This window comes from Scomber japonicus, chromosome 18 (genome assembly GCF_027409825.1).
Source record: "Scomber japonicus isolate fScoJap1 chromosome 18, fScoJap1.pri, whole genome shotgun sequence".
In the NCBI taxonomy this organism is placed as follows: Eukaryota; Metazoa; Chordata; class Actinopteri; order Scombriformes; family Scombridae; genus Scomber; species Scomber japonicus.
Genome location: NC_070595.1, coordinates 18,660,015 through 18,686,047, shown reverse-complemented (window position 1 = coordinate 18,686,047; position 26,033 = coordinate 18,660,015). Strand labels below are relative to the sequence as shown.

At 40.2% G+C, this 26,033-nt stretch overlaps 3 protein-coding genes across 3 annotated transcripts; 2 read left to right on the top strand and 1 right to left on the bottom strand.

Annotated features, from left to right (window-relative positions):
- Positions 1-235: 235 nt before the first annotated feature.
- Positions 236-571, bottom strand: rprml (reprimo-like). Its single transcript, XM_053337946.1, has one exon. The coding sequence runs from the start codon at positions 569-571 to the stop codon at positions 236-238; it is 336 nt and encodes a 111-aa protein (XP_053193921.1).
- Positions 572-9,396: 8,825 nt separating this feature from the next.
- On the top strand, positions 9,397-19,250 carry itgb3a (integrin beta 3a). Its single transcript, XM_053337926.1, has 15 exons — positions 9,397-9,523; positions 10,560-10,645; positions 10,911-11,115; positions 11,564-11,816; positions 11,962-12,124; positions 12,241-12,402; positions 12,517-12,612; positions 12,705-12,794; positions 12,886-13,020; positions 13,112-13,541; positions 16,959-17,178; positions 17,894-17,994; positions 18,215-18,331; positions 18,731-18,897; positions 19,092-19,250. Exons 1-15 carry the CDS (start codon positions 9,457-9,459, stop codon positions 19,155-19,157), a joined length of 2,358 nt encoding a protein of 785 aa, XP_053193901.1. The 5' UTR covers positions 9,397-9,456; the 3' UTR covers positions 19,158-19,250.
- A 3,064-nt stretch (positions 19,251-22,314) lies between these two features.
- Positions 22,315-25,895, top strand: mettl2a (methyltransferase 2A, methylcytidine). The gene is made up of 9 exons (XM_053337937.1): positions 22,315-22,476; positions 23,134-23,222; positions 23,568-23,836; positions 24,252-24,301; positions 24,410-24,470; positions 24,554-24,693; positions 24,795-24,901; positions 25,205-25,270; positions 25,364-25,895. The coding sequence occupies exons 1-9, from the start codon at positions 22,322-22,324 to the stop codon at positions 25,525-25,527; spliced, it is 1,101 nt and encodes a 366-aa protein (XP_053193912.1). The 5' UTR covers positions 22,315-22,321; the 3' UTR covers positions 25,528-25,895.
- Positions 25,896-26,033: the final 138 nt, after the last annotated feature.

The following is a 26,033-nucleotide window of genomic DNA, read 5'->3' as shown; positions in this document are numbered from 1 at the left end:
TTTGCCCGTCTTTTACGCACAAGCTTTACGCACAAACATTGGTCGCTGGACTACTTTCCTGTCGTAGTTTTCGGAAGGAAATGTGAAGTTTTTGCATATCTTCCCTCACTAGGACACATAAAGAGCGTCTTTTATAGGTACATGCAGATGCAGATCTGGACCTGCAGTTGTAAACGCGCATTAGATCCACACCGGATCTCCGTTTCAGTTCTCCACAGCACCAGCTCCCCATGCTTTAGCTGAGCCCGATCATGACCGTCTCCACGTCTTTGGAGGGTCGCCGGTCTTTCACCAGGAAGTTAATCATGCTCTCCGACTTGATCATCAGGTTGCACCCGAGGAAAAATATACCGAACACCACGGTGAGCGACAACACACACAACACCGCGATTTGCACCACACGCATGACGAAGAGTTTGCGCTCGTCCTGCAGCAGCACCAGAGAGCCGCCACCGTCACCGGTCACCACGTTGTCGGTGCCATTGCCGGTGTACGTTGCCAGAGTCCCGGCTAGAGTCTGACTCCCGTTAAACAATGCGCCCTGGGTCACGTCGAAGAAAGAGACGTTCATGTCTCCTTGTGGGTTATTAGAGGTAAAACACAGGACTCCGCTCGACAGTCTGACCACAAAACCTGGACTCCAAGCAAAACTTTGCGTCATGTGACTGTTCAGGCAAAAATAAGAGAAAGAAGACGAAAAATAACACGCTTTAAAAGTCCAAGTCTACTGTCACAGCTTTGGTGCGTAAAGACCACATCCACAATCACCGAACTCTTTGCTGCAGTCAAACAGCGTCGCATCAGTTGCTACCAAAACTAAGTTTCTTCAACTCAGAGGAAACGTTTTTCTGACTTTAAGAGAGTACTCCTAGACACCGCGCAATGTGCAAAATACGGTGTAATAAGAGACAGTCCCTGTGTGCCTGGGTTCGCCTGCGTGCGCTTCTTTTGTGCCAAGTCTCTGGTGCGTTTTAAAGTGATGATGAGTTCCCCGTGGACCACATCACCACTCCTCAACAGGGGAGGTAGTCAGGTGGCCTCAGATAACGCGCTACTCTTCTGATGTACAAAGCAAGAAGAGCAGAAAGAAAGAAAGAAAGAAAGAAAGAAAGAAAGAACCTTGATTTTAATGGAATTCAGTGTAGAAATGTAACTTTCTTGTTACAGGAGTAAAATTACATCAGTTTTTATGATTAATGCCTTAAATGCATTGTCTTGTTTAATTGATTACTTCATTTTTTATCTCTGGAATAAGTGTTAATAACCTTTTTCTGAAAAAAAAGATCCTTCAACAAGTGTTTTTATATTTGTGTGGTACTTCCTGTCAAAGTCTCTCACTTCAAGAAAATGCGTTGACAACTGGGAATTTTGAAGTGTTCTCTTGTGTAACCCTCATTTCTGCACATCAATAAGGCATGAAATCCTCACCAATATGGATTCAGACATACATTAACTTCAAAAGGCTTCTCATGAAAGTGCTCAAACCTGAAAATGTTCAGTTCAATTAGGATTAATGCGATTGTTATCCGCACTGAAAAACAATAAAGAAAACTTTGAAAGGTATTTATAGAGTTTAATGATCAATGCTGAGGAAATTGTCACTGTGACTGAAGAGCCTTGAGACAGGGATCAATATAGGCACCGCAGATATAGCTCAGAAATTAAGACATGAATGAATAAACTATGATTGAACCATGGCAAATATTTATCAGCAATATTGGCTCCCCTGCTTTCAAAGGCTGTTTCCTTTATCAGGGAGCGGTTGAAATGAATCCCCCGAACAGAAGATAGCTCTCTCTTTTATTGGAATGTGTTATTTAAATATCACTTTATCTTTCAATTGTTGTCTGTTACTATTGGAGCAGTCCGGGACAAAAGCATATCACTAAAGTAGAGGTGAATGCCCTGCAACCTGATCTTGTAAAGACTTGTGAGCCTTGGGAAAGCAAGCATCAGTGCACATATACCATTTGATAAATTGTCAGAAACTGGAAATCTACAATCATCAACAGAATACTCTTCCATCTCTGTGAAGATAATGCTGGTGTCCCTCATCACTTGCCTTTCTCCTCATACATAATGTAACGTTTCATGTTATGAGGTCAAAACAGTATTGACAGGCTGCATTTGTGGGAAAAAATACGTTAATACTTTTTGTGCTATGATGTGAGATTTATCTTTGAATTATATTTTGTTATGGGTTGTTATTACTGGAGATACATTTAGTTTAACAGTCTAGATTAACCAAAAATAACCAGATGATATGACTTTAAAGAATAAGCAACGAGTGTATCGCTCAAATGAGTAATTTCTCTTAAAGCCTGTAGGTAATTGTGATCATTTAAATATCTTCCCATAATTTAAAATCATCTCTTTGTTTTTATTACTACATTACTTATAAATATTTACATATTTCCACAAGGATACACATTTGAAAATTCTGTATGTGGGGATGAGATAGCATCTGAAAGCGAAGCATTAAAGCAGAGTGAAATTTAGCTTAATGATCTAGTCTAGCGAAAACAAATTCAGCCATTAGCTTAAGGTTTGACTAAGTAAACTAAGTACTTGTTGGTTATGTCAGAATATGCCAAAATCATTGCCCTCTCCAGTGTTTACTCCAAAAACATAATATAAACTCTTTAATTGGTATGATCTCGCTTCGAAAGTGGACGAAAGAGCTGATGATTGTTATAATCAAACCTACCCAATGGATTCAGTTAGACACTCACAATATAAAGACATTGCCACACAAGAACAGACTTATTACACTGCCCTTTTATGTGTCATTTATGTACAGATATGTGAAACTAGGATTTAAGGATCCAGCTAACCCTAACTGAAACCAATTGTACAAAATTCCCTAAAAACCAGGTATACATACCCCAATGTTATACCCCTACGGTATTGGCTGAAGCTATGGTGTATATTCAAGCATGGTTTGGTGTTAAGTCCGTGGGGTCAGTTAAGGTAAAGGTGAATGATTGTACAGTGCTACAAGGTGAACAAACACCTCTACGTGACTGTTGAGCTTATTTACCCTCTGAATGCAAACTTTGGACAGAGTCGCTGTAACACAGTGGTGGAGGTCACTCTGAAATAGTCCCCTTTACCTGAGAGAGTGTATAGTTGTATGCCTTTTGGTTTTACCCATTGTTCATGCTATTTATTCTACCTAATTATTTTTATTAGGGAAGAAGAGCCTGCAGAAATAGCTGTGTTTGATCCTCCTCTATATAGACACAGTAGCGAGATGTCACCAGTACAGCAGGTAGCTGGTGTCTTTCTGCTACAGTATGGCGTATGTGACGTCTTACCATTATCAAAAGTCCTGGAGGAACACCTTAACTCTTCAATTAAAGCCATGTTAGCCGAGCATATGGAGATGTGGGAGATTAAAGCTGTACTTTTACAGAATTGAATGGCACTTGGTCTCCTGTTAGCAGCCCAACGTGGTTTCTCAAGAGTGTTTGAGTCATTGGGATCTGGCTTAGTTAAATTGTTGATTACTTCCACAGGGTCTTTGTTTCCTCCTAATTCTCCTGTGTTCTTGTTTGGTAGCAGTTGTCAAACTGAATGTTTGTAACGCCAATTTGTCAAGGAAATTTTGGAGCTGGTTAACCCAAAGTGAAGAAATTGTCAGGAGGCCGGGATGTCTCACACAGGAGCATTTATTGAAGCTCGATCGAGGAGAACAGAGTTACAGTACATTGTGCGATGCCACTCGATTCTGCAGTCTACTTGCAGACAATATTATCTAAATGCGTCACCAAATCCTTGCCCTTACCAACAAATAAGATTATTCTTCCCACATATATCTCTATTGGTTATTGAAGTATACACAAGACAGTATACTGATTAAAGTTAATTGAAGTCTGTACATAGGTTACGTGCTATCCTTTAAAAGAGGAGACCAGACTGACCATCTGCACAAAGCACAGCATACAGTATCTTCACATAACCTTGGTTGCCATAGGAGATTGCCAGACTTATCAAGACATTGCATATTCCAGCCAACCTCAATAGACAGAGATGAAACCCTCAGAAACAGACAGGTCACGACCTGCTGCTCTCAGGATAGAAAGTGACTAGAGAATGACCCGTGGAACACAAATATGTCCCTCTACACTGTATGTCATGTTTGCTTATGCTGGGTCTATTGCACACAGCTCGCCCAATTTGTTATGATGCTTCTCCACTTTTTTTCATGACTATAAGTAGCTGTCTTCTAGACAACAAAACAGACTGATTTACCCGAGAGGATGATTTGTGCTGAAGGAAAATCATCTGAGGATTTTCTGTTAGTTTGTGCTTTGCAATTTTCAAATTTATGAAAATATCTGTGCAGATTTTAATGGAGCCATAACTGCTGCAAGGAGAGATTGACTTTAAAATCTCTGCAAAGAGGTACTATAACCAAATTAGAAACTATTAAACTATCTTGGCTGACCGAGCATGAGTTTAATATTCATTATCTAATAACATTGCCAAAGTATTACAGCTGCTGTAACTTCTTCAAACTACTAATATAATGTCATTACGCAGTGTATAAAAACACACTAATGCTCTAAAAAGCTTTTCCTTTTCTATCATTAATACCTTACTTATGTAGATGTGAAATTAAACAGTCACAGTAACTTCAACAGGGTAATAATGAAAAAAACTGCCTCAAACATTTTGAAATGACTTCCCAAGACTTTTCTGTGGAGCCTATCAGATTAATCTGCTGTTTGTCTAAAAACAAAGGCCATGAAATTCAATTCAGGATGCTCCTGATGTCTGGGTAAGCAGCTTTCAGCCACCGACTGACAAGCATGTGTACAAACAATGATTAGCTCCATCCGCAGATACCTTTCATAAGCCTGGAGGTGGTTTACTCTCAGATCATTTATTAATGGCTGATAACAGAAGCACAAGGAGTGTTTTTCGTGCACAATGAGATCAAATAATCTCATTAGTCTTTGGATTTGGTCGCTGCAAATTAATTTGCAGCATGTAAATCAATGCTGGGCAATTTGATTCTGTTCTATTATTCATGGCGGTGTGATTATGGAAAGTAGCTTGTCCTTACACATCATCTCTCTGTCTACATGTAAATCCTCCCATGCAGTTAAAACCTGTCAATGTCTCTTTGAGGCTTTAAACCACTAAATTGCAAATAATCCATACATTATAAAAATGTGGTTGCAAAGTCATCAAAAAGGAAACTTCAATGAACATCTTGTTATCAAAATCTTTTGGAAAATTAGTAAATCTATTTGTCTCTCAAGAAGTTTTAGTTTTTTAATAAAGTGAAGAACCTGTTGCTGAATTATAACTTCACACTATTTGGAGCATGACGAAGAGGAATTTGATCTGTGAATGCTGTACAAGTCATTCACGTGCAGGTCATGGTAAGAAATGTTCCTAACTAGTGGTTACTGTTAGTACAACTGTATATAAAGATAGGAGGATGCGTATGGACATGAATGTGAGTGTCTGACTTGTTCCTAAGCAACAGTAGACCTGTGAGCCCAGTGACAGATGGTTGGTGAAGTTATTTTGGTTTAGAGGAGAAGGAGAGGGAGGGGGCGATGAGGTGCCTGTACGGAGGAGAGGGGGTGTGGGGGGGAACGTTTCCACTTAATATGAGAGAATTGGCAGCCTAGCAACGCAAACTAAGTGAAGACATCCATAGCAACAAGGAGGTGGTGTTTGACCTCACCCGCCTCCCCTCTGCTCCTTACCCCTACATCATTTTTTTGTTCGCAGGTGCCACAGCCACAGTGCCTGACATGACTCAGGGCTCAAAATGGACACACCCTTTCAAGCCCCTGCGGCCCGGAGGGAACAGACTTCCCTTACAACTTCCTTCATTCCAATTAACAGATTCCTCCTAAGATGCCCCTTTATTAGCTGATCAAAGCCCACACACAGGGCTGAAAGGAAGCTGAAAGGAAGCTGCTTTGTCCCTGTGTGTGTCGGAGAATGGGTGTGTGTACTGAAATGCCACGAAAAACCAGGGAGAGTGAAAAATGTGCATTTAAAAAAGTCTGCTTTACACATTAAATATGGATAAACTTAGTATCAGGTAAAGCAGATAAAATGATACAAGCCATGTTTTGATCTTGAGAGGTTTGCCAGCTTTGGGACTCTTAATCACACAGTGGTAAGTACAGTCATTAATTACACACTGATACAGATTGCAGGGACGCAGCGCCACAGCAGAGTAGTGCCCCACATCAACTAAGCAGCCGTCAGTCGTTGAAGTTATTTTAGGGAGATAATGACTTCACTGCTTTGATTTCGCAGAGATATTAGACTCTCTGAGAATGAGTGTGATCCCGGCACACCTATGGTGCCGGTCCATTTCAATGGTTCTGAAAATCAGTTTGTTTAACTGAGAGAGAGAGAGAGAGAGAGATTACAGATTTCATTAATGTAGCCTAATTGAAGAAACTGCTGCTGTGTTTCCCCAGTGCAGACATTTCATGCACTCCATCATCCGCTACCCATTAAACTCATTTCCATTTAGTCACATCTCTGCATCTCAGTATGGCAGGGCGCCATGGTCTGTCTTGTCTCTTCTGTCCCTTTACTTGCCATGTTTTGTTGTCTTTGTTACTTCACCTCTTCTTCCTCTTTCTTCCCAGCTGTCTCTCTTATATTTAACAGCAGGCGACATTAGACTTCCCACAGTTATGAAGTCTGGATGTGCCACACAAGAACAGAAATGCCCTCTTGCATTCTTTAAATTTCTCCATCCCTCATGTGTCCTTGGTTATTTATTTATTTATGCTATCTCCACATACTAAGCTGTCGTCCCCAGAGAGGTTAACGTAAGCTGCAGATCCGGCAGGGCTGAAGGAAGGAGGAGGAGGAAAAGGAGGAGGAGGAGGAAGAGGAGCAGGGCAGATCAGATGGTGAAGCATCACAACACAAATACACATTGTCCCACGTCACATTTCATGAGCCGGCCAACCCTTCACCTGAGAAAAACTCATATCCCCCCCACTTGACCCTCCCTCCCACCGTTTAAACCTGGCGACGACGGAAAGGGTAAGCCAGCTGTGTTTAACCAAACACTGATTTTGTCTGAGAGCGATTGCGTTTCGATATTGGCTCTCTGCCACAGGCGTTATGAGACTCAGTGAAAAGCTTAAAGGGCTCCAGATAGATCTGTAACACAGGTCAGGACCCTTCCATCCCCCTCTCTTCCTGCTGCCCCCCCCCCCCCCCCTCTCGTCATGTACAGTCTTAATTGGCTGCCATCTGACCCAGTCTCTGGCTTTTTAGTCAGGACAACTGCCGCTATGCTCTTCCCAAAATGCCATTTATGTGTGGGGGTGGTCGCCACAGAAGGCTTTGGAGCTAATAGATCCAAATCAGTCAATACTGGAAAGGGGGCTTCATTGCCCAAAGTGTATAAGGCCTACCTGCACTATCCACCCACACTGAGAACTTAATGCCAGCAGAACAGTTGACCGTTATAGCTTTTCTACTTATTTCTCTATTTCTGTCATTTCTTCTAGCAGCAATTCTTGGACACGGGTGGCAGTAACTTAGCAACCAGCTGGAGTATAAGAGCAGGGTACAGGGATAAAGATTCAATAAATGGACAAGTGCAGCGATAAGAAGCATTGTCAGCTTCTACAATCCCCACCACACACACTCATGCACGCACACACACACACACACACACACACACACACACACACACACACACACACATACACACCACCACCACCACCACCCACTTCCCAAAATTCATTTCTGTAGTGCAATCTGCGCTTTTATCCCATTTTCTGCCTCATTTTCTTTTTTTTATTTATTTATTTTTTTCTTGAGTTACAAGCTGGCATATTTCTAAATTCTCCATCATTCACTGAAATGGGAAGAAGAAAATACATTAAATGCATTTTACACAGATATTGCTTGTGGCAAGGTCAGTCCTTTTAGACTCTGGAAAATCAAGAAATGACTGACTGCTATCACTTATTCAATATCGCCTATATTTTGGCAGCTATGTATTATTTTTTCCCACTAGGGGTCCTTCTATCACAACCCCACAACTTAGTGTACTTAAAGTCATTTTGGTGACTCATTCACTTTGAGCCCATAACTTAAAATGGATTTTGCTTTACACTGTTTCAAAACACATTGTGTGGAGCTTATGTATTAACAATTATATGCTGCATGTGGTCTTCTCGGTCCAGTGGAGGGCCCCATGCAAATTAGTTTTGAACTTCATGTTGAATACTGCTTCGTTGTGGTGACATGTCTCTGTATGATAGGATCACTAGGGAAGCAAACAAGGCTGCTCATTTCCTATTTCATATCAATTAATGAGTCAAGTTCAATTATTAAACCAAATGCTGCAGATTACCATATAAACTCTAAAATCTAAAGTTTAGGTTTTGTAAGAGTTAATAGTTGTCTATTATACGTCATAGTCTATATTATGTTTCCTCAATGAAACTCAAATGAGTTTGGGAAAGGGGAACAAATGCTCTGATGGCAGTGCAGAAGAAAAAAGCAAATAAATTATGTAATTACTTATCATGTAATGATTTCCTATGTTCTTTTTTTACATGGGTGTTCAAAAGTTTTAGTTTAATTGCATTCCCTTATATAACTGGTAAACAAATACAATGAAATAAATGTACTGTCAAGTTATTATTAGGTTAAGAAGTTAATTAAATTAAATTATATATATATATATATATATATATATATATATATATATATATATATATATATATATATATATATATTTACAGTGTATACACAGTTCAATATTTACATACATATCATTATTTAACATTTAAACATATTTACATCAGCATCTTTCCTCTGAATTTATCTCTGTGGATTTCCTCACATGTATCTCAGAGTAAATATTGTTAAGCTGATGAAAAGTGGAGATAAGTAAAGTGCTGTCCAAAAAATTGTTATCCATCTACTGGGTATTTCTTCCCACAAAGACTGAATCAAGCACCACACGTCCTCGTCATGTTACATTATTATAGAAGAGGATCATACTGCTGATATGTTTCTAGATTTAAAGTCACTCGTTTAAAATATTTGCTTGTGTCTGGTATTTTGCAGGCTTTGAGAGTTAGGAATAAACTTTTTTTTTTAAAATGTCTGCTGAGACTTTTCTTGTGTGAAAATAAAAATAAAACAATACAAGCTGTATAAATAGTCTCTGTCTCTCTGTCTTTTCAGCCATATAATTAGGCTTTTTATTATTATGATGTTTTTGTTGTTGCAGTCTCCTGTCAGAAGGGCTTACTCAGAAAGCCATATATGTAGCTTTTTCCTCCATTGGATGAAATGGATGAAGAGTTTGATGAATGAGGCAAAGCTGTATGACCCAACATGCGTTTAGTCAAGTCAAGAATGAGGAAAGGCGTTGAAGTTGAAGTGAACAAGCCTAGAGGCAGAAGTCTACTCCGGCTGCGGTACACGGCAGACATGGGAACTTTTTTACACCGTCTAATGATACTGCTCTTCATTTTGTCCTCGGTACCAAACGTTTTAGGTAAGATTTCTTTTTTTTTTCTTTAAAGTTTAAAGTTGGATTTTTGTAGCCTGTTTTATTAACTTTCACCTGCCTTGTCGACCTGGTGGTGTTCCGCCCGACATGAAGGGCATCTACTCGGAGTATTAACAATAAAGGTGCTTCTGATCAGAGTTGTTCCAAGATTATTATGTTTAATTTAACACGGAGTAATCCACTGTCGGCTGGGTTGAATTGAGGGATACTGTTGTAATTGCGCTGCCGCTGCTCCGTTGGCGCTTTCGCCAGCTTTCCTTATAAGGGAGTGAAAAATACTCGGGATGGGTTTCCTCTGTGAGAAAACCAAGGGGTCCCCCAGGGCTCCACAGCCACATCAAGACATATTATCGGCAAATGTCAGATATTGTAACCTATGAAAAGTGAGTTTTTACTGCGTTTTTTCCAAGTTAACTCAGATTAAAACAAATAAAACACTATAACGGACTTTTCTCTAAAGTCCAATTTAGCAGATCTTATTTGAAATATAGACCAAAGTCAATTTTAAGTAAGTTCAACTGCTGTAAAGGTGATCTCAGTTCATCAAAATAAATCAGCTGTGTGTATTTACTTCCAGGACCTTTGACTCTGCCACTTGTTTTGGGAGCTGATATGATTTCAAAGTTAATAATTAAGAGTTAAACTGTTTAACTTTTTTATGTTTTGTCAGATTGATCATATTTACTGTCAGAGGTCAGTTGAATAATAGTGAGCTCCTGTGATAAACTTTATCCGGCCACACCCATAGAGGCCACTGTAGATAACACACACAGACACAATAGTTTAGTATTGCAAACGCAGATACCAGCTAAAGACTTGGCTGGTATCTGCGTTTGCAGCTGAATAGAGTGGCATGACACCTTAGTGCTAATTCAAACGTGGAGCATGCAACAGATGTCAGGCAGGAAATAACACTAAAAGTACACCATAAATATAATGAAACATGTCTCATATCGGAAGGAAGTTTGGTGGTTTTCCTTTTTTTAAACTTTTTTTTAAAGCATTTGTATGATTCTCACAGGTTCCAACATCTGCACATCCCGAGGAGTCACCACTTGTCAACAGTGTTTGGCAGTTCATCCCAGCTGTGCGTGGTGCTCTCAGGAGGTAAAACCCAAAACCGTAAAAACAGATTATATACATACTGTGTCTATGACCCTCCCATTCAGTGCTCAGTCATGTCAGAACAGAAATCCCATTTCGCAACAGCATTCTTGTACTTGACATCCTCTGCTGGTTCACAATGACTCTTCAACATGCTTACACACTGTAACCTCTGCAGACCTGAGCCTGCTATCAGGTGACTAAATTAGTAGCATCTCATGAGTGCAAACTGTTTGAGTGCTTAACATAATTTATGGGGTTGTTTCAGGAATTTGGGAAAGGAGGGTCCGGTGCGTCTCGCTGTGACTTGAAAGAGAATCTGCTGAATGGAGGGTGCAGTAGTGCAGCTCTTGAATCTCCCACCAGCAGCTTGACTATTCAGGACGATGCACCCCTCAGTGACAAGGCCTCAGGGACCACTGACACCGTGACTCAGATAAAGCCTCAGAAGCTCCGTATGGTGCTGAGACCAGGTACACAACCAGACATCAATTATGGGAGCAGTTCTCAATCTGCGGTTCAGAAAGAATGTATAATAACGAATATTGTGTTCATAGGTTTCACACTCTTCTGTGTTTATCTGCCAGAACAGTATAGACAGTTAGGGAACATCCAAATCTTATCAAATACGGGTCTGTGATTTGATGTATATCAGTTATGGGGTCTATGAACCATTGCCTTATAAAACCAGACACTAAAAACCTTAGAAGTACAGATACATGCACCCTCAAGAGACCAGATACAACAGATCATTACTGCTGTTTAGCATGGTCTGAGTTGGTTTAGCAACAGACTGATTTCTGTATTGTTTAATATTTCATCTCAGAGAGTTTAAAGGTTGAGGGAAAGCAGTTGATCTCATTTTATTTGCCACTGCTAACAGTCTTCTTATTTGTCCTCTTCCACTCATTCCCTTCTCAGGCGATTCCAAGCGTTTCACTGTGTCAGTCAAACAGGTGGAGGATTACCCAGTGGACCTCTACTATCTGATGGATCTTTCATATTCAATGAAAGATGACTTGGCTCGCCTTCGCACCTTGGGCGATAAGCTAGCCAAGGCCATGGGCAAGACAACAAGCAACTTGCGCATGGGTTTTGGAGCCTTTGTGGACAAGACCACGTCCCCTTACATGTACACCTTTCCTCCAGAGGCAGTCACAAACCCTTGCTATGGGTAGGTGGGGAGGTTGTTGTCGTTGTTAGATCTGAAGAGAAGATTTTCTAATATTCGAAAGTCTGTCCAGTTATGTTTAACAACTGAATTGATTGTTCACCTTGACTGATTTTCCATTCCCCCTTCACCCATTCAATAAACACAGGATTCATCTGCAATGCCAGGCTCAGTTTGGATTCAAACACGTGCTGTCGCTGACGGAGAAGGTGGAACGCTTCACTGAGGAAGTGAAGAAACAGCAGGTGTCTAGAAATAGAGATGCTCCTGAGGGTGGATTTGATGCTGTCATGCAAGCAGTTGTGTGCAAGGTATATATATAAAAAACACATTCAAAGATACACATGCTCACAATATGCATATGGAAATATGAATTGTATATGTACGTACATGTTAGTCTTTCTTGTACTTGTCTATCAACATATAGGACAGGATCGGCTGGCGTCCAGATGCCTCGCACCTTCTGGTTTTTACCACTGATGCCAAAACTCACATCGCTCTGGATGGACGTATAGCTGGAATTGTCCAGCCCAATGATGGACTTTGTCACCTTGATAATGAAAACGTTTACAACAAATCTACTGTACTGGTAAACGAAGGAATTTAAATACATCATTATGTCATTTTGGTTTTTAATGTTTTTTTGGAGTTGTCAGTCAGACTCTGCTTCTGTTGAACACAATTTGCATCCTGTATCTTCCAGGACTATCCCTCCTTGGCGCTTATGACTGAGAAAATGTCTGAAAACAACATCAATTTAGTTTTTGCTGTGACCAGCTACGTAGTGCCGCTCTACAGGGTAAACAAACTGCTAATGTCACTCGCTACATGAGGTTATTGGTATGAAAAACACCAAAAAAATAATCCTTCCTGCCATGTCTCGCTTCCCAGGAGTACAGTAAGCTCATTCCAGGCACAACTGTGGGAACGCTGTCTGATGATTCTGGGAATGTTATTCAACTCATTGAAGAGGCTTATGCTGTAAGAAATTCCTGAGCTTTGGACAATAAATGGAGCATGCAAATTAATGTTGTTTCAGTAAATGTGTAATTAATAACTTTACTGTGAGCAGAAAATTCGCTCTAAAGTGGAGCTGGAGCAGATTGGAGTCCCAGAAGAGATACAGCTCTCCTACAATGCCAGTTGCCTGAATGGAGAGGTCATCCCTGGACTTAGGTCTTGCTCTGGCCTCAAGATCGGAGACACGGTATGTAGAAATGTTGATATGTTCCACATCTGGTATTTACATACACAGACATCACATCATCATCATCACAGAAACATTTCTTCTTCTTCAGGTCTCTTTTAGCGTGGAGGCAAAGTTGCGTGGCTGCCCCAAGGAGAAGAGCCACACATTTACTATCAAACCTCTAGGCTTCAAGGATTCCCTGGAGGTCACAGTGGAGATTGCTTGTAGTTGCAGCTGTGAGGAAAAGACCGAAGCCAACAGCCCCCACTGTAGCAACGGCAACGGGACCTACGAATGTGGCGTGTGTCAGTGTCACCCGGGTCGCCTTGGCCCACACTGTGAGTGCTCAGTGGAGGACTACAGTCCCTCCGATGATGCCAACTGCATCGAAAAGCCAGGGAGGCCTATTTGCAGTGGGAGAGGAGACTGTTTGTGCGGACAGTGCTCCTGCCATGCAAATGAGTTTGGTCAGGTGTGGGGCAAATACTGCCAGTGTGACGATTTCAACTGCCTGCGCTTCAAAGGGGCTCTGTGCTCTGGTGAGTAGAAATCTTATTATCGCCATTATCTTTGCAGTCTCAATGTCTGAGTTTCACCAATACCAACAAAAAAAAGTTTATGTGACCAGAGTTTGAGATTTCCACTGTCATCATAAAACAGTACAGGTGAATCGAATTCTTCTTGTCTTGCTTAAATAATTAAACATTTTGTACTGTTTTGGTTATGCCCAATAATCAACAGACTACCCAGTGAAGGGTTTCAATTTGATCTACTCTTAAATCTCATATGCAATTTCTATGGGCAACATTTACCTCCACTGAATGAAGAAGCATGATATTGGTCACTGGACGACAGATATCTCAAAACCTGGGCATATAAAACCAAAACTATCTGATTTACAACAAAAGGCAAATGACAAAAAAGAGTTTTTTTCTACTTGGGTGAACCAAACGTTTACTTTAAACAATGTTAGCAGGAAAGATGAGCTTCCCGTCCCTTCCTTTTCCTTGCTCTGGGGGCACAGCTTATCAAGCTTAACAGCTGCCCGTTTCCACTCAGTTGCAGTCTGTAAACTGACCCATGTTGGTTTACATAGTTTTCTGTTTCACATGTCCAAAAACTAGAGTGCCATTCTTTGTAGAAGTCCTTGCTTGCTTGTAAAGAACATGTAAACAATGGCATCATTTAGCAGCTACACATAAACAGAAATGTTTAATAATGGTCAATTCCCGATCAGCCTTGTAAACTTGGCGTGCGTTCCCTATTAAAGACTTGTCGGAGAACGTTGTTTGGTGGTCCTCCCACTCTCAGCAGTGCGGACTGGTGTGTTATCACTCCCTAATACAAGTCTGTACAGCTCATTGCACAGTTACTCAATCATGGTGATAAAATTTTAATGGGCTTTGTCATTGGGTAATTTAATGTAAAAGCAGTTCAGGCCTGTGATCGTAAGGAGGCTGGGCGAGCAAAAGCACAAGAGAAAAACTGCTCTTTTATCTTTCACTTGCATTAAACAGAGCAAACTTTAACATTGCCTAACTGATTCAATATCGAGTTAAGGGAGTCTCATGTTTAACATTTTCTGCTTATAGTGATGTCACCGGGGTTACCTTGTTTTTGACTTGGACTTTGTACACAAAGGCTGTATTATAAACTGGGCAAATTGAGCTTGATATATATATATATACCTACCTGTTTGATAGTATAATAAAAGATCACACAGTAATGAACTTAAAAGTCTTATTCATCACAGCATCATGCTAGAAGTTTCAGTTTAAACAAGTATCTCTGGGTTATTTTCACAATCCAAAGCTAAACTAAACCTGAAGCACACACTGTGGGCCCCTTGTGGGAGTAGCATGACCCAAGGAGAAGATGGAGGGGTCATGTGTGTGTTGGCAAACTGAAATTCAGGAATATGACATGCTTATGTCAACAAGGAAGAGTCTTTCTCAAAGGAGGTTGGTTGTTTTGTTGAGAGATAGGCATTAAGGCATTTAGTGATGACACTCAGGGCTTTAGCACATACACTCACCTTGGCCACACACACACACACACACACACACACACACACACACACACACACACACACACACACACACACACACACACACACACACACACACCAGACTAGAACTGGTGTAAAACAGTCCACAGAGCTCAATTTGGGACCACTAAGTCGCTGTGCCTCAGTACAGTCATGACGTGTTGTCTCTAAAGAACGAGCGTCCCTCGGCCCCAGCTCAATTGGAGCTACTGCGACCCGGGGCTCCATAAAGCTCCATCTCTGCAATATTCCCTGTCGCTGTGTATTTCTTCCTCTGCTGAGGGGCTGTGGGACCGGTGCGGGGCCAGGGAGCAGGAGTCAGCAAGCACAGCCCCAGGGTCCATAAATACGAGGGAACGGGAAAGTTTGCACTCCTCTGTTGGCAATTTGCCCAACCTCCTCTGGCTATAATATGTCTCCTTTCCCATTTGCTTGATCCTGTTCCTTCTCCTTGTTTAACTGTGGCTGTTTTACTGTTCTGTGTTTATCCCCGTTTTGAGCTTTTATCAAGCCCCCACCCACCGCTCCCCGTGTAAACCTTCCCTAAAGCCCCGACATGTGATTAATGGGCAGGATTACAGTACAGCCTCACAGAGAGACTGGGATGATGTAAACCCTAAAACTCCCTTTTTATGTGTGTGAATCAACTCAACAACTAATAAGGAAAGAACAAGGCGACTCACTCCTGTCAAGTTTATGTGCTTTACACTGCAAAAAATCAACATCCCCAGATTGTTCTTGTTTTACTGTAAATGTTCCTCATGTCTTAGCTGTTATGTTGTTGTCTGGGTAAGAATGATTACTCAGCTCTAGTATTAGTGACACAGTTAACAGTTAACTAATGACAACAGTGGCATGTCTGATCCATTTCCTGGGACAAGCACAGTAGGAAAGAACAGAGTGACGATGGGATATTTCCTGGAGTTTACAAAGCCGGATGATTTGTTTTCAGCTCTGGAATTGGAGACCTTTGGGCCCTATGTGATATTTCACCAGTAACCCACCCAGTCTGACCCAGCTGAGCGATGACTCACTCAATTTGTTCTTAGTCATATATTGCCAAATCCTGTTGGGTTTCCTGCTAAGATCTCTATTGTCCCTGGGTCTCTGGCTTTGTTTCTAAGGTGGCCCAATGTGCTGATCTGGGGTGTCTCTGTTATCCAGGAAGAGAAGCTTGCCACCACATTCTGTCAGCAGGTGGTTGCATCATTTTAACACTGTTGCTCAACAGACCTAGCAACTGTGCTCTTTTCACTTGGGTAGAGTCTCAGGAAGTCTTTATCACTGTGTTTGTATGCGTCTGCCCGTAAGGAGATAGGGAATCATTAGTAGCGCTCTCACAATAGCACATTTCCTGCCTTTGTCAGGACTGAGATTATTATGTTAGATAATGCAACTTGGCAAGTACAATTGCTCTGAAAAACAATGCATTATTTAAATTTCTCCCTTTGCGCTGCCCGCCACTGCTTTCAGATTTTTTAAAAATGTCTTTGTTTTTGAATGAGCCCGTTAATCAGTTAAGTTGACCAAATAATGACAAATGAGCAACATTGTCATTACAGATAAGTACACAAAAAAAACACCTTAGTGACACATTATACATAACACTAATCACATAGTTGCAGATGCCACAAACTCATCCACAGTTACTCTTGCCTAAGCATGCATACTTTAAAACACACAGGTTATTAGGAAAAACAAGACGACCCACAGACACAAACACACACTCATTTTTTATGATTCATTTTGGTAAATGTGTCATTTGTATTTTGTAATCTGGTTTCCTGTCCCCACCCAGGTTTTTATGGTAACTGCAAAACATATAGATATGTATTTAGAATTGAAAGGGAATTTTTTTATATGACTTTGACAAGATTAACCTCTTCATAATTTTTTATGATTCTTTCAGGTCATGGGAAGTGTGATTGTGGGCGCTGCCAGTGTGATTCTGGCTGGGAAGGAGAAAACTGTAACTGCACCACACGCAAAGACACCTGCCAATCAGCCTTCGGCATATGCAGCGGTCGGGGTAACTGTGAGTGCGGGGAGTGTCAGTGTACTCAGCCCGGTGCCTACGGAGCCACCTGTGAAAAATGCCCCACCTGTCCCGATTCCTGCGTTATAAAAGAGTAATTCCATCACACAAGTGTTTGAACTGAGAGGAGAAATGAATGGGGTGGACAAAATAACAGGAAAACTAACTGATTTAACACAGATGATTACACAGAAAGTAAATTAAGTACACAAGTAAATCTATGCCAATTAGCAAGTGTTATCAATTATCACTTTTACCACAGGTTTCACAGTAATTCAATAGGCTGGATTGTTGTCAAATTTTTTTAGAGGCATTGGTCACAAAAGCTTGGACATCTTACTTGTGTGGCTGGATGCTGAGATGTTCATATTTTAGACATTACAAACTTGTCATGTCCTGGACTGACTCATAGATTCACAGATCACCTCGCCTACTATCACTAATGAACTCACTTTGAGATCCTCAGGCTCTGCTACTAAATCTACAGTAAAGAATGTGAATCCAACTGATTTGGCTCTCTGACGTTACTGGTCGCTCTCTGCAGTGCGAACTTTGCTCCATTGAGATGTACTCACATTCCAAGATCACAATAAAGTGCTCCCACACAAATGTTTAAAAAAAAATTTCAAGTGCAGCCTTGTGAACTGCAGAATCAGCACTTTACTGCTTCATCATGATATAGATTAAGGTGTTTCTGTTCTTTTGTCCAGCCCTTGCATATCAAATTGAACCAAACCCTGCCATTGAAGAGTATCAGTGGTGTATACACTGTGTGCTGTGCAAAGGTAATCATAGGACTCTGCTTGCAGGGCGTGTGTCGAGTGTCAACACTTCAAGAGAGGACAGTACATCAAGGAGAACAGCTGCAGTCGAATCTGCAAAAATGAAATTGAAGTGGTGGAAGAACTAGGTGAGAACTTAACTACAGGCTATGATCCTGATCTATAGTGGTCACTTTTAGTCTTGCTGCTGATTATATGAGCTTAGTGCTCTTAATAACGGTTGGAGCTTTGATACATGCATTGCAGCCAAATAATATTATGTGCTGATGAATATTATATGTTTTGTAAAGATTAATTATACTTTAAAGTTCTTTCTTCTTCTGCTTCTTCTTCTTCTTCTTACCACAGGTCTCCATAAAAATGCACTGAACTGCTCCTACAAAGATGAAAACGACTGTCTGGTGCACTTCCAGTATTATGAAGATGAAAACGGCAAATCCATACTCTTTGTGTTAAAAGAACCAGGTACTGTGAGAGGTTATGTGCACATATAAGAAATTTAAGGTGTCACATTACTGAGTATTATAATCTAGGTACACTATTAGGACAGAATGGCGTGTCTGGCACTCTACAGCAGCAGAGGAACACTGTGTCCATGTGCGCGGACACATCATCAGCCAGTTAACCACAGTAACACTCTGCCACATACCACAGAAACCCAGATATGTACTGTAGTAATGATGCACCAAATTATTGTATGCAGTGTCTGCCTCTTGACTGCAGCACAAGTAGTTGTTTAACTTTATGAGTGTGCTCCACTGTTTAACAAACACCATGAAAACTTGACTGATGGAAATGAGCTCTTTTTGTCTGTCTCTGTGCCCTGCGCTCCACCCTTTCCATTCTCTGTCTCTCGTTTCTCAGACTGTCCTGAGGGTCCTGACATCTTGGTGGTGCTCCTGGCGGTGACCGGAGCCATTCTGCTACTGGGCCTGGTTGGACTGCTCATCTGGAAACTGCTGGTCACCATCCACGACCGCAGAGAGTTTGCCAGGTTTGAGGAGGAGAGAGCCAAAGCCAAATGGGATACGGTGAGAAATAATATTAAATAATATCACTGAAAACGTACACTTAAAGCTTCTCATTCAGGGATGAATGGAATACTGCAAAATACAGTAATAGAATATGGCTGCCCTCTAAAGGTGAAAGCCTATACTGTACTTTTAAAATGTTGAATATCAGTCAGAGATTGATTTTAACAACAGTACCTATTTTTCATTCCCAGGCTAACAACCCCCTCTATAAAGGAGCCACCTCTACCTTCACCAACGTCGCGTACCGAGGTACCTAAAGACTGAACACGATGAGAAAAACTCAGGGGTCAAACGACAGAAAAGGAATGTAGCAACATGGAAATGAGTGGGAAGAAGATCCTTTACACTGTCACATGGCCGGCTACTGAATAGTGGTTATTGCTGTCAACATGATGTAAGATTTTGTACATATTAAAAACATAACTAAAACTGCTCATGTGAATCACAGACAGTTCCTCCCTTTCAGGCTTCCAGCTAAATTCTTATTTTACTTTCTGTCACGTCTGCAGCGTCCTCTATTACAATCAGATAGGAGTTAATTAATAAAAAGAACTAAACTGTAATTTACAATAAGGGAAGATGCTGCTGTTTGAAAGCCTGTGACTTAAGTTTTCTATTTGGGAAGCAGTTTTATCACTTTAATATTTGTTGTTTAAGATTCTTTTTTATGTTCATTTTATATTTTTGTGCTCATTCATTGTTTTTTTTGTTTTTTTGAATGAACAGACCATTTGAATCATTCCCCAGTGTCTACCACCATATTAAATGTATTATTTACATCCGTTTTAAGAGTGCTACCTCTTTTAAAGTTCCATTTTCACTTAATTGAAAAGATGAATCACAAAATTACTAGTATACCTAAAATGTGTATTTGAATAAATTATTAAAACAAGCTTGAAAAGGAGTCATGTACAAGACCAATTATCTTTTTTGTGGGGCAAAAGAACATTTGTAATAATAATTTTGACAAGAAAGTAATCTGTTGAGCTGTTAACTGTAAAAAAGGAGTATGATGCCTTAATTGCAGCCTTTAGGCTGACTTGGTTTACAATATTTTTGTGTTTTGTTGTTTTTGAAATGCATACCAGCAATGACAACTTTTTTAAATAAGCACTATGATTGCTATGCATGTTCGTCCCTGCACCATTACCTGTTTTTGTGTTTGTTGAGCTTTTTTTTATTGTTTTTTTTAACAGTTTGAAACAAGTAGCAATCTGTCCTGCTGTTGCTGAATTGTAAACTGTTGGATTTATTTCAATGTTCTACTGATCAGCACTGTGTTACACTGAAATCTTGTATTTGTGTATATGAACAGATTTTATTGCACATCAATTTTGGCCATATGCCCTCCAATTGTTAATAGGAGACAAGAGTTTGATATGAGGTGTCTTTTGGTTGTGGCCTGCCAACACCACTGCTTAGTTGTCTGTATTTGCACAGTTTTTAAAAAAAAAAGATTCTTTGGTTTTACCTCTAGTTTGTTTTTGTTACTCAGAGGAAATGCATAAAGATTTATCACACCTGACTTCACCAACTTTTCTGTGATGCTTGACATTTGGGTTTATTTTAGCAAATGTCAAAGCTACTTTTACCGTTTATTTAAATCAGACTTACAATTTAGTTATTTTAACTAAATCAATCAAGTTATTTTAAATTCATATTTTAGATTCAAAGCAATCCTTTGCTTAATATTTCTAAAGTAGAATAGTTCTTTAACTCTTCCTATATTCACTCTTTGAGATGTCGGTCCTGACAGATCACTTGTGGCATCACGATGAATACCACTCTTGCCCTGTGTGATTTCTGTGAGAAGCTGACTGTTTCACTGTCTCTGAGCTTCAATTATACAGAGTGCAGTTTATTAAACAAAGCACAATTTGCTATTTAAATGTAAATATAGATACAAAATAAATATAGATATATTTTCAAACTCCTAGCATCACTGCAAGTATATGATGTGTATCACTGCACAAAAGCTATTCCTGTCCACAGTCACACAAAATGACAGAAATTCAGTAACAATAATTGCAATTAAAAAGAAAATTGCAGAAGTGAATCATCAAATTGTTTTTTCGTGTCACTACCATGTGAGTGAAAGATAGAAAATAAAATAAATGTCAGTGTGCTGAACTTTAGCCATTCTGTCACCAGTGATGGTATTTATTTTGAGTATTTATATTTCCTGCTGCATACAGATCAATCTTAAGCTGCTATTTCGCCTGTTTGTTCTTGTTTATTTCTCTGGTGTCCAAACTCATTCAAAACCTTTTACATATTTATGGTTACAAAAAGGTGTTTTCATCATAGTTCTGTCAAAATCAATTTCCTTTGTACAACAAATATGTGGAAACTGGTAGCTAGTACTGTTTAGCTGGTTATCTACACATCAAGTACACCCACACTGTTGTGTGGTGTTTTTTAAACATGCACATCATTTCTAAGTTCACCACTGGTTTGTGGTTTCTCTGCTGCATTCTGGTGAAAATCCCAGTACGTCATCATCTTAAAATGTCTTTATCAGCAGAACCAGGAGGGACATGACACGTATAAGTGATGCACATGACATAACATGTCTTCCTTCCTTCCCTCCTTCTGCTGAAGATAGCCTACATTTTACCACAGTTACATTTAATGCCATGCATCTTGAGAATCACACTTAGCATTTATAATATGCATCCTCTCTGTCAAAGCTTTTATCAGTAAATGTCTAAAGGTGTAAAGTTACAAAGCAGGTGCTGTAGGCTATGTTCAAAGACTTGAAGAGTGCAAGTAAACGGTTAACCAGAAAACTGGTTAATATAGGTGAAAACCTGTTGTGTGTTCGTGAGATATGTCTCCCCCTAGTGTACAAACACTACACCTGTCCACTACTGCAGCACAACTGCAAAGTTGCAGCCTCAAATTCTCGTCAAGATAATTTTTTTTTTACTTTTAATTTAATGTTTGGTGTGTAGCTACAGATCTAGATAATAGCAGTGAAACAGTGGATAACAGTGGAATTACTTCATGTGTATGTGGACCAAAAAACATGTCTCCTTCACGTGCTCCATATAAGCTCCCTCATGTGGAGATAAGTATGTCAACTAAGTATACATAAAGTAGTGTACTTATTCCTTATTCCACTGTGAAATGACGAGCTTACAGCTTTCTTAAAATTTGCAGGTGCTAAAAAAAATTGAGATGGCAATGCATTCCATGTCACTGAACCTCTGTAGATTATACCAAATTGTAACTGAGATGTTGGACAGATAGGAGGCCTAAATTTAAAGTTATTACGGGTGAAATAATTATCATTAGTCTCAACGAGTCTCATTGTATTCCAGTATTTATTTTTCTTTTATACAGTCTATGGTATTTCCCATAGTACTTGAACGCAGCACGGTCGGATGCACGGCCCTTCTTCCGTCGCGTCAGATCCAGCATGGCGGCGCCCCATGCCGTTGTCGGAGTGGAGGGGGACAACAGTGAATCGGGGCTGATTTTGTCACCGGATTCATCCACCGGAGACGTGAAGAGACCTCAATTTGGGACACGTTTCCTCACAGACCCGCGGCAGGTCTTCCAACACAATGCATGGTGGGTAATTTAAAACCCAAATCAGCAGACAGATGCTGGTGTGCATCCCTGTTACAGACTGTATCAGCTGGCTAGGGAAATATCTGTACTACTAGGTGTTAACATATTAGTCTATTTTGTGGATTAGACAATAAGCTAGTTTAATAGTATTTATCTGGCACTAAAGTCATTCATTGGTTGTTTATGTAAATTTCCATGTAGCTACTGGGTGTGATGTTTTGGCCTTTTTATTATTGTATCAGATCTGGTATCACCATCATGAATTTAACATAAGATAAGATAAGATGTGTCTTTATTGATCCCCCTTGGTAGAAATTCATATTGATACAGCAGTACAGTGGGAAAAAAAACGTAGCAGTGGAAGGGTGAAAGTAATCAAATACAGTACTATATATCAATCTCTGTGTAAATACATCTGTAATATATACAAATGTGCAATATGCAGAAGTTCCTGAGATTATATACTGTACATGTGTGCAGTGTTCCTGGGATTTACATAGTAAGGACAGCATCAGTGTTTTTTAGTGAGAGTGGGAGGTATTGGGAGCTGTGGTGTAATAGCTGATGGTATGAAAGAGTGCCCCCAAGCAAGTGTTTCTGTTTCTGTGCTTTTATAACCCAGACCTGAGTAATAATTGTAATAATTGTCGTCAACAGGGACAATGTGGAGTGGACTGAGGAGCAAGAAGCAGCTGCCAAGAAGAAAGTGCTAGAAAACAGTCAGCCGCTGCCTCAGGAGAAACAAGGTTGTGCTGTTTGACTGCCAAGACTCATGTCTCATACACATAAACCACACAGTGTGACTGGCAGGATCACAACTGCAAACTGCTTATAAGGAGGGTAGTGTTCTCTGGTTTCGTGTTTAGTTTTAGTTTAATTTTCATGTGATCAAAACATTAAAAAAAAAAGTGGATCTTCATGTTGTTGTGGCTGCTTCTTGAAAGCGACACTGGCTTCCACTTGAAATTAACAGCTATCATTTTTATGCTTTGTTTATTATGCTCAGAGTTTGATTATTCTTTTAAAATATGGTAAAGATGGGTTATATTATCTCTTTAACACTGACTCCACCACCTTACCTTGTCTCGCAGATGACTTTGATTGCCGGGCCAATGAGTTCTGGAATGATTTCTACACGATACATGAAAATCGCTTCTTCAAAGACCGTCACTGGCTCTTCACGGAGTTCCCAGAGTTGGCCCCACAGTGCGGCCTTAACCAGGAAACCCATCCTGAAGGCTCTGGCACAGATGGCGGTCCGCAGGGTGGTCTGGATCAGGAACAAAGCAGGGATGTAGCAGCTCTGCCTCACACCGATGGCGACTTCCCCGGCTCCTCTGCCACATATCGCATTCTGGAGGTTAGAGATACATTTAAACATAAGTTAGCAAAACTCTTTTATTCAGTACATGAGTTTGTTGTTCTGCTGTTTTATTCCTCTGCTAAGGATGCTGTTTTTTCAGTTACTTTATCTGACTGTTCTCAAGAACTTACTGATGGACTACTTCCTTAAAACTGCATAATTTATGATGAACTAATTCTCTTTTTGTGCTTATTAATTGGTAAATATGTATTATTTCCTGTGTCCAACCCAGTTTTTCTTCATCTGATTCTAAACTTGAAAAAAATATCACTAAAAGTAATTTGAAGGATCGTGCAGGAATGCATTTTGCAGAATGTAATTTTTTGTTACTCTCAGGATTGTTTTATGGCTGCTGTATGCGTTCGTCACTCACTACAAACTGAATGAATGTTATATAAATTGATGTCCTCAGGTTGGCTGTGGTGTGGGAAACACAGTTTTTCCAATCCTGAAGACCAACAAGTAAGTGCAGGCAGGATATTTCCATGTCAAGACTTCATGTTTGATAAATGCTGTTCTCTGCTCCTGTTTTATAATTAGCTCTTAAATCTTAAACTTTCTTTTCTGCAGTGACCCGGGACTCTTTGTGTACTGCTGTGATTTCTCCAGCACTGCAGTGGAGTTAGTCAAGGTGAGATGATGGTAATAAATAATGAAAGGATGTGTCGATAGATTTAATTAAGAGATGAATTAACATTGCCGTCATGTCATCAGACTAATCCAGAGTACGACCCTGAGCGCTGCTTCGCCTTTGTTCATGACATGAGTGACGAGGAGGCCAGTTACCCCGTCCCAGATGCAACCCTTGATGTTATAGTGTTGATCTTTGTGCTGTCAGCGTTGCATCCCGACAAGTATGAACATTTTTTCTCTGTCTTCCTACCTCTTTGGTTTCCTTTTAGTGTGAGCAATTAAATGCCACTGGTTGTCTTTTAAAGTTTCACCTCTGTCTCAGGATGCAGGCTGCCATCAGTAGATTAGCGCGGCTGCTGAAGCCCGGTGGAGTGATGCTGCTCAGGGACTATGGACGCTACGATATGGCGCAGCTCCGCTTCAAGAAAGGTTAGTCCTGCACGGCTACAGTCCAAATAGTTTGTACAGCTGTTCAGTATCCTCCAGATTCAGAAAGGTCTGCTATTCATGAGCTACTACGAGTGTTGAGAATTGAAGATGTTTGTTTTTTCTAGTGATACTGATTCAGAATTGACTGCAGCATTAGGTCATGATGAAGCAGCTTTCTGTGTTTGACAGTCAAAGTATGCTGGTTAAAGAATATTATAGATAACTAAAAACTGAATATAGTTTTGTTAATGTCTTGTTGTATAATGCTGGGTTTTCTTCTGGGTATCTCTGTTCTTATTTTAGGAAGGTGTCTGTCAGATAACTTCTACGTCCGTGGTGATGGAACCAGAGTTTATTTCTTCACTCAAGGTAAAAATAAAGACTTTTTATCATTATTTTGAAGTCTGATAGTTTGTTAAAATTGTAGAAATGATCATATTTCTGTGCTTCTTTTCATTTCAGATGAGCTCCATGAGATGTTCAATGAGGCAGGACTCGAGAAAGTGCAGAACCTCGTGGACAGGAGGCTACAGGTGAACAGAGGGAAACAGCTCACCATGTACAGAGTGTGGATCCAGTGCAAGTACCGCAAGCCTCTCGTTCAGCCCCCTGAGGCGCAGGGCTGAACCCACCTGGCTACGACTGAAACCAAGTGCTGATATCAAGACGGTGCTGCCTCTTTTTTACTAAGGATGTATTGGGAATGAGAAGCTCTATTGTTATTGTGATGAAGGGGGCTGCAACTGGATAGCGACATACTGTAAAGGCCTTACACTATCCCAGCTGCTTTAACGCTGACAGACTCGTTGTATGGCTAGGGTTATTGATGGTATTGCAATCCTAGAGCCACAAGAGTGATGATTTCTCATTTTCTGACAATGAGTTCAGTAATTGGAGAAAAGGGCTGGTTACTTCTGTATCGTTTCTATTCAACCAGACATTTTTAAATAAATGATGTGATGTTTTGAAATAAAATGCATGATTTTTAAGAGAACTTCATGACACTTTTTGTACACGCAACATAAATAAAAATCCATCTGTATGAAGTTTTTCATTGATATATCAAAGCTGTGCTCAGAAGGGTTTTGTTTAAACCTAATTTCTTCTTTCTTTTCCATGATAGCCTCTTGAA

What these genes read in the sequence shown, in the direction of transcription:
- rprml (XM_053337946.1), bottom strand. Translation starts at nt 571, where the DNA reads ATGAACGTCTCTTTCTTCGACGTGACCCAGGGCGCATTGTTTAACGGG.
- itgb3a (XM_053337926.1), top strand. Translation starts at nt 9,457, where the DNA reads ATGGGAACTTTTTTACACCGTCTAATGATACTGCTCTTCATTTTGTCC. An exon ending in ACAACAAATCTACTGTACTG is followed by an intron (nt 12,403 to 12,516) that starts GTAAACGAAGGA and finishes TGTATCTTCCAG; the next exon opens with GACTATCCCTCCTTGGCGCT. An exon ending in GATTCCTGCGTTATAAAAGA is followed by an intron (nt 17,179 to 17,893) that starts GTAATTCCATCA and finishes CTCTGCTTGCAG; the next exon opens with GGCGTGTGTCGAGTGTCAAC.
- mettl2a (XM_053337937.1), top strand. Translation starts at nt 22,322, where the DNA reads ATGGCGGCGCCCCATGCCGTTGTCGGAGTGGAGGGGGACAACAGTGAA. An exon ending in CTGCAGTGGAGTTAGTCAAG is followed by an intron (nt 24,471 to 24,553) that starts GTGAGATGATGG and finishes TCATGTCATCAG; the next exon opens with ACTAATCCAGAGTACGACCC. An exon ending in GCAGCTCCGCTTCAAGAAAG is followed by an intron (nt 24,902 to 25,204) that starts GTTAGTCCTGCA and finishes TTCTTATTTTAG; the next exon opens with GAAGGTGTCTGTCAGATAAC.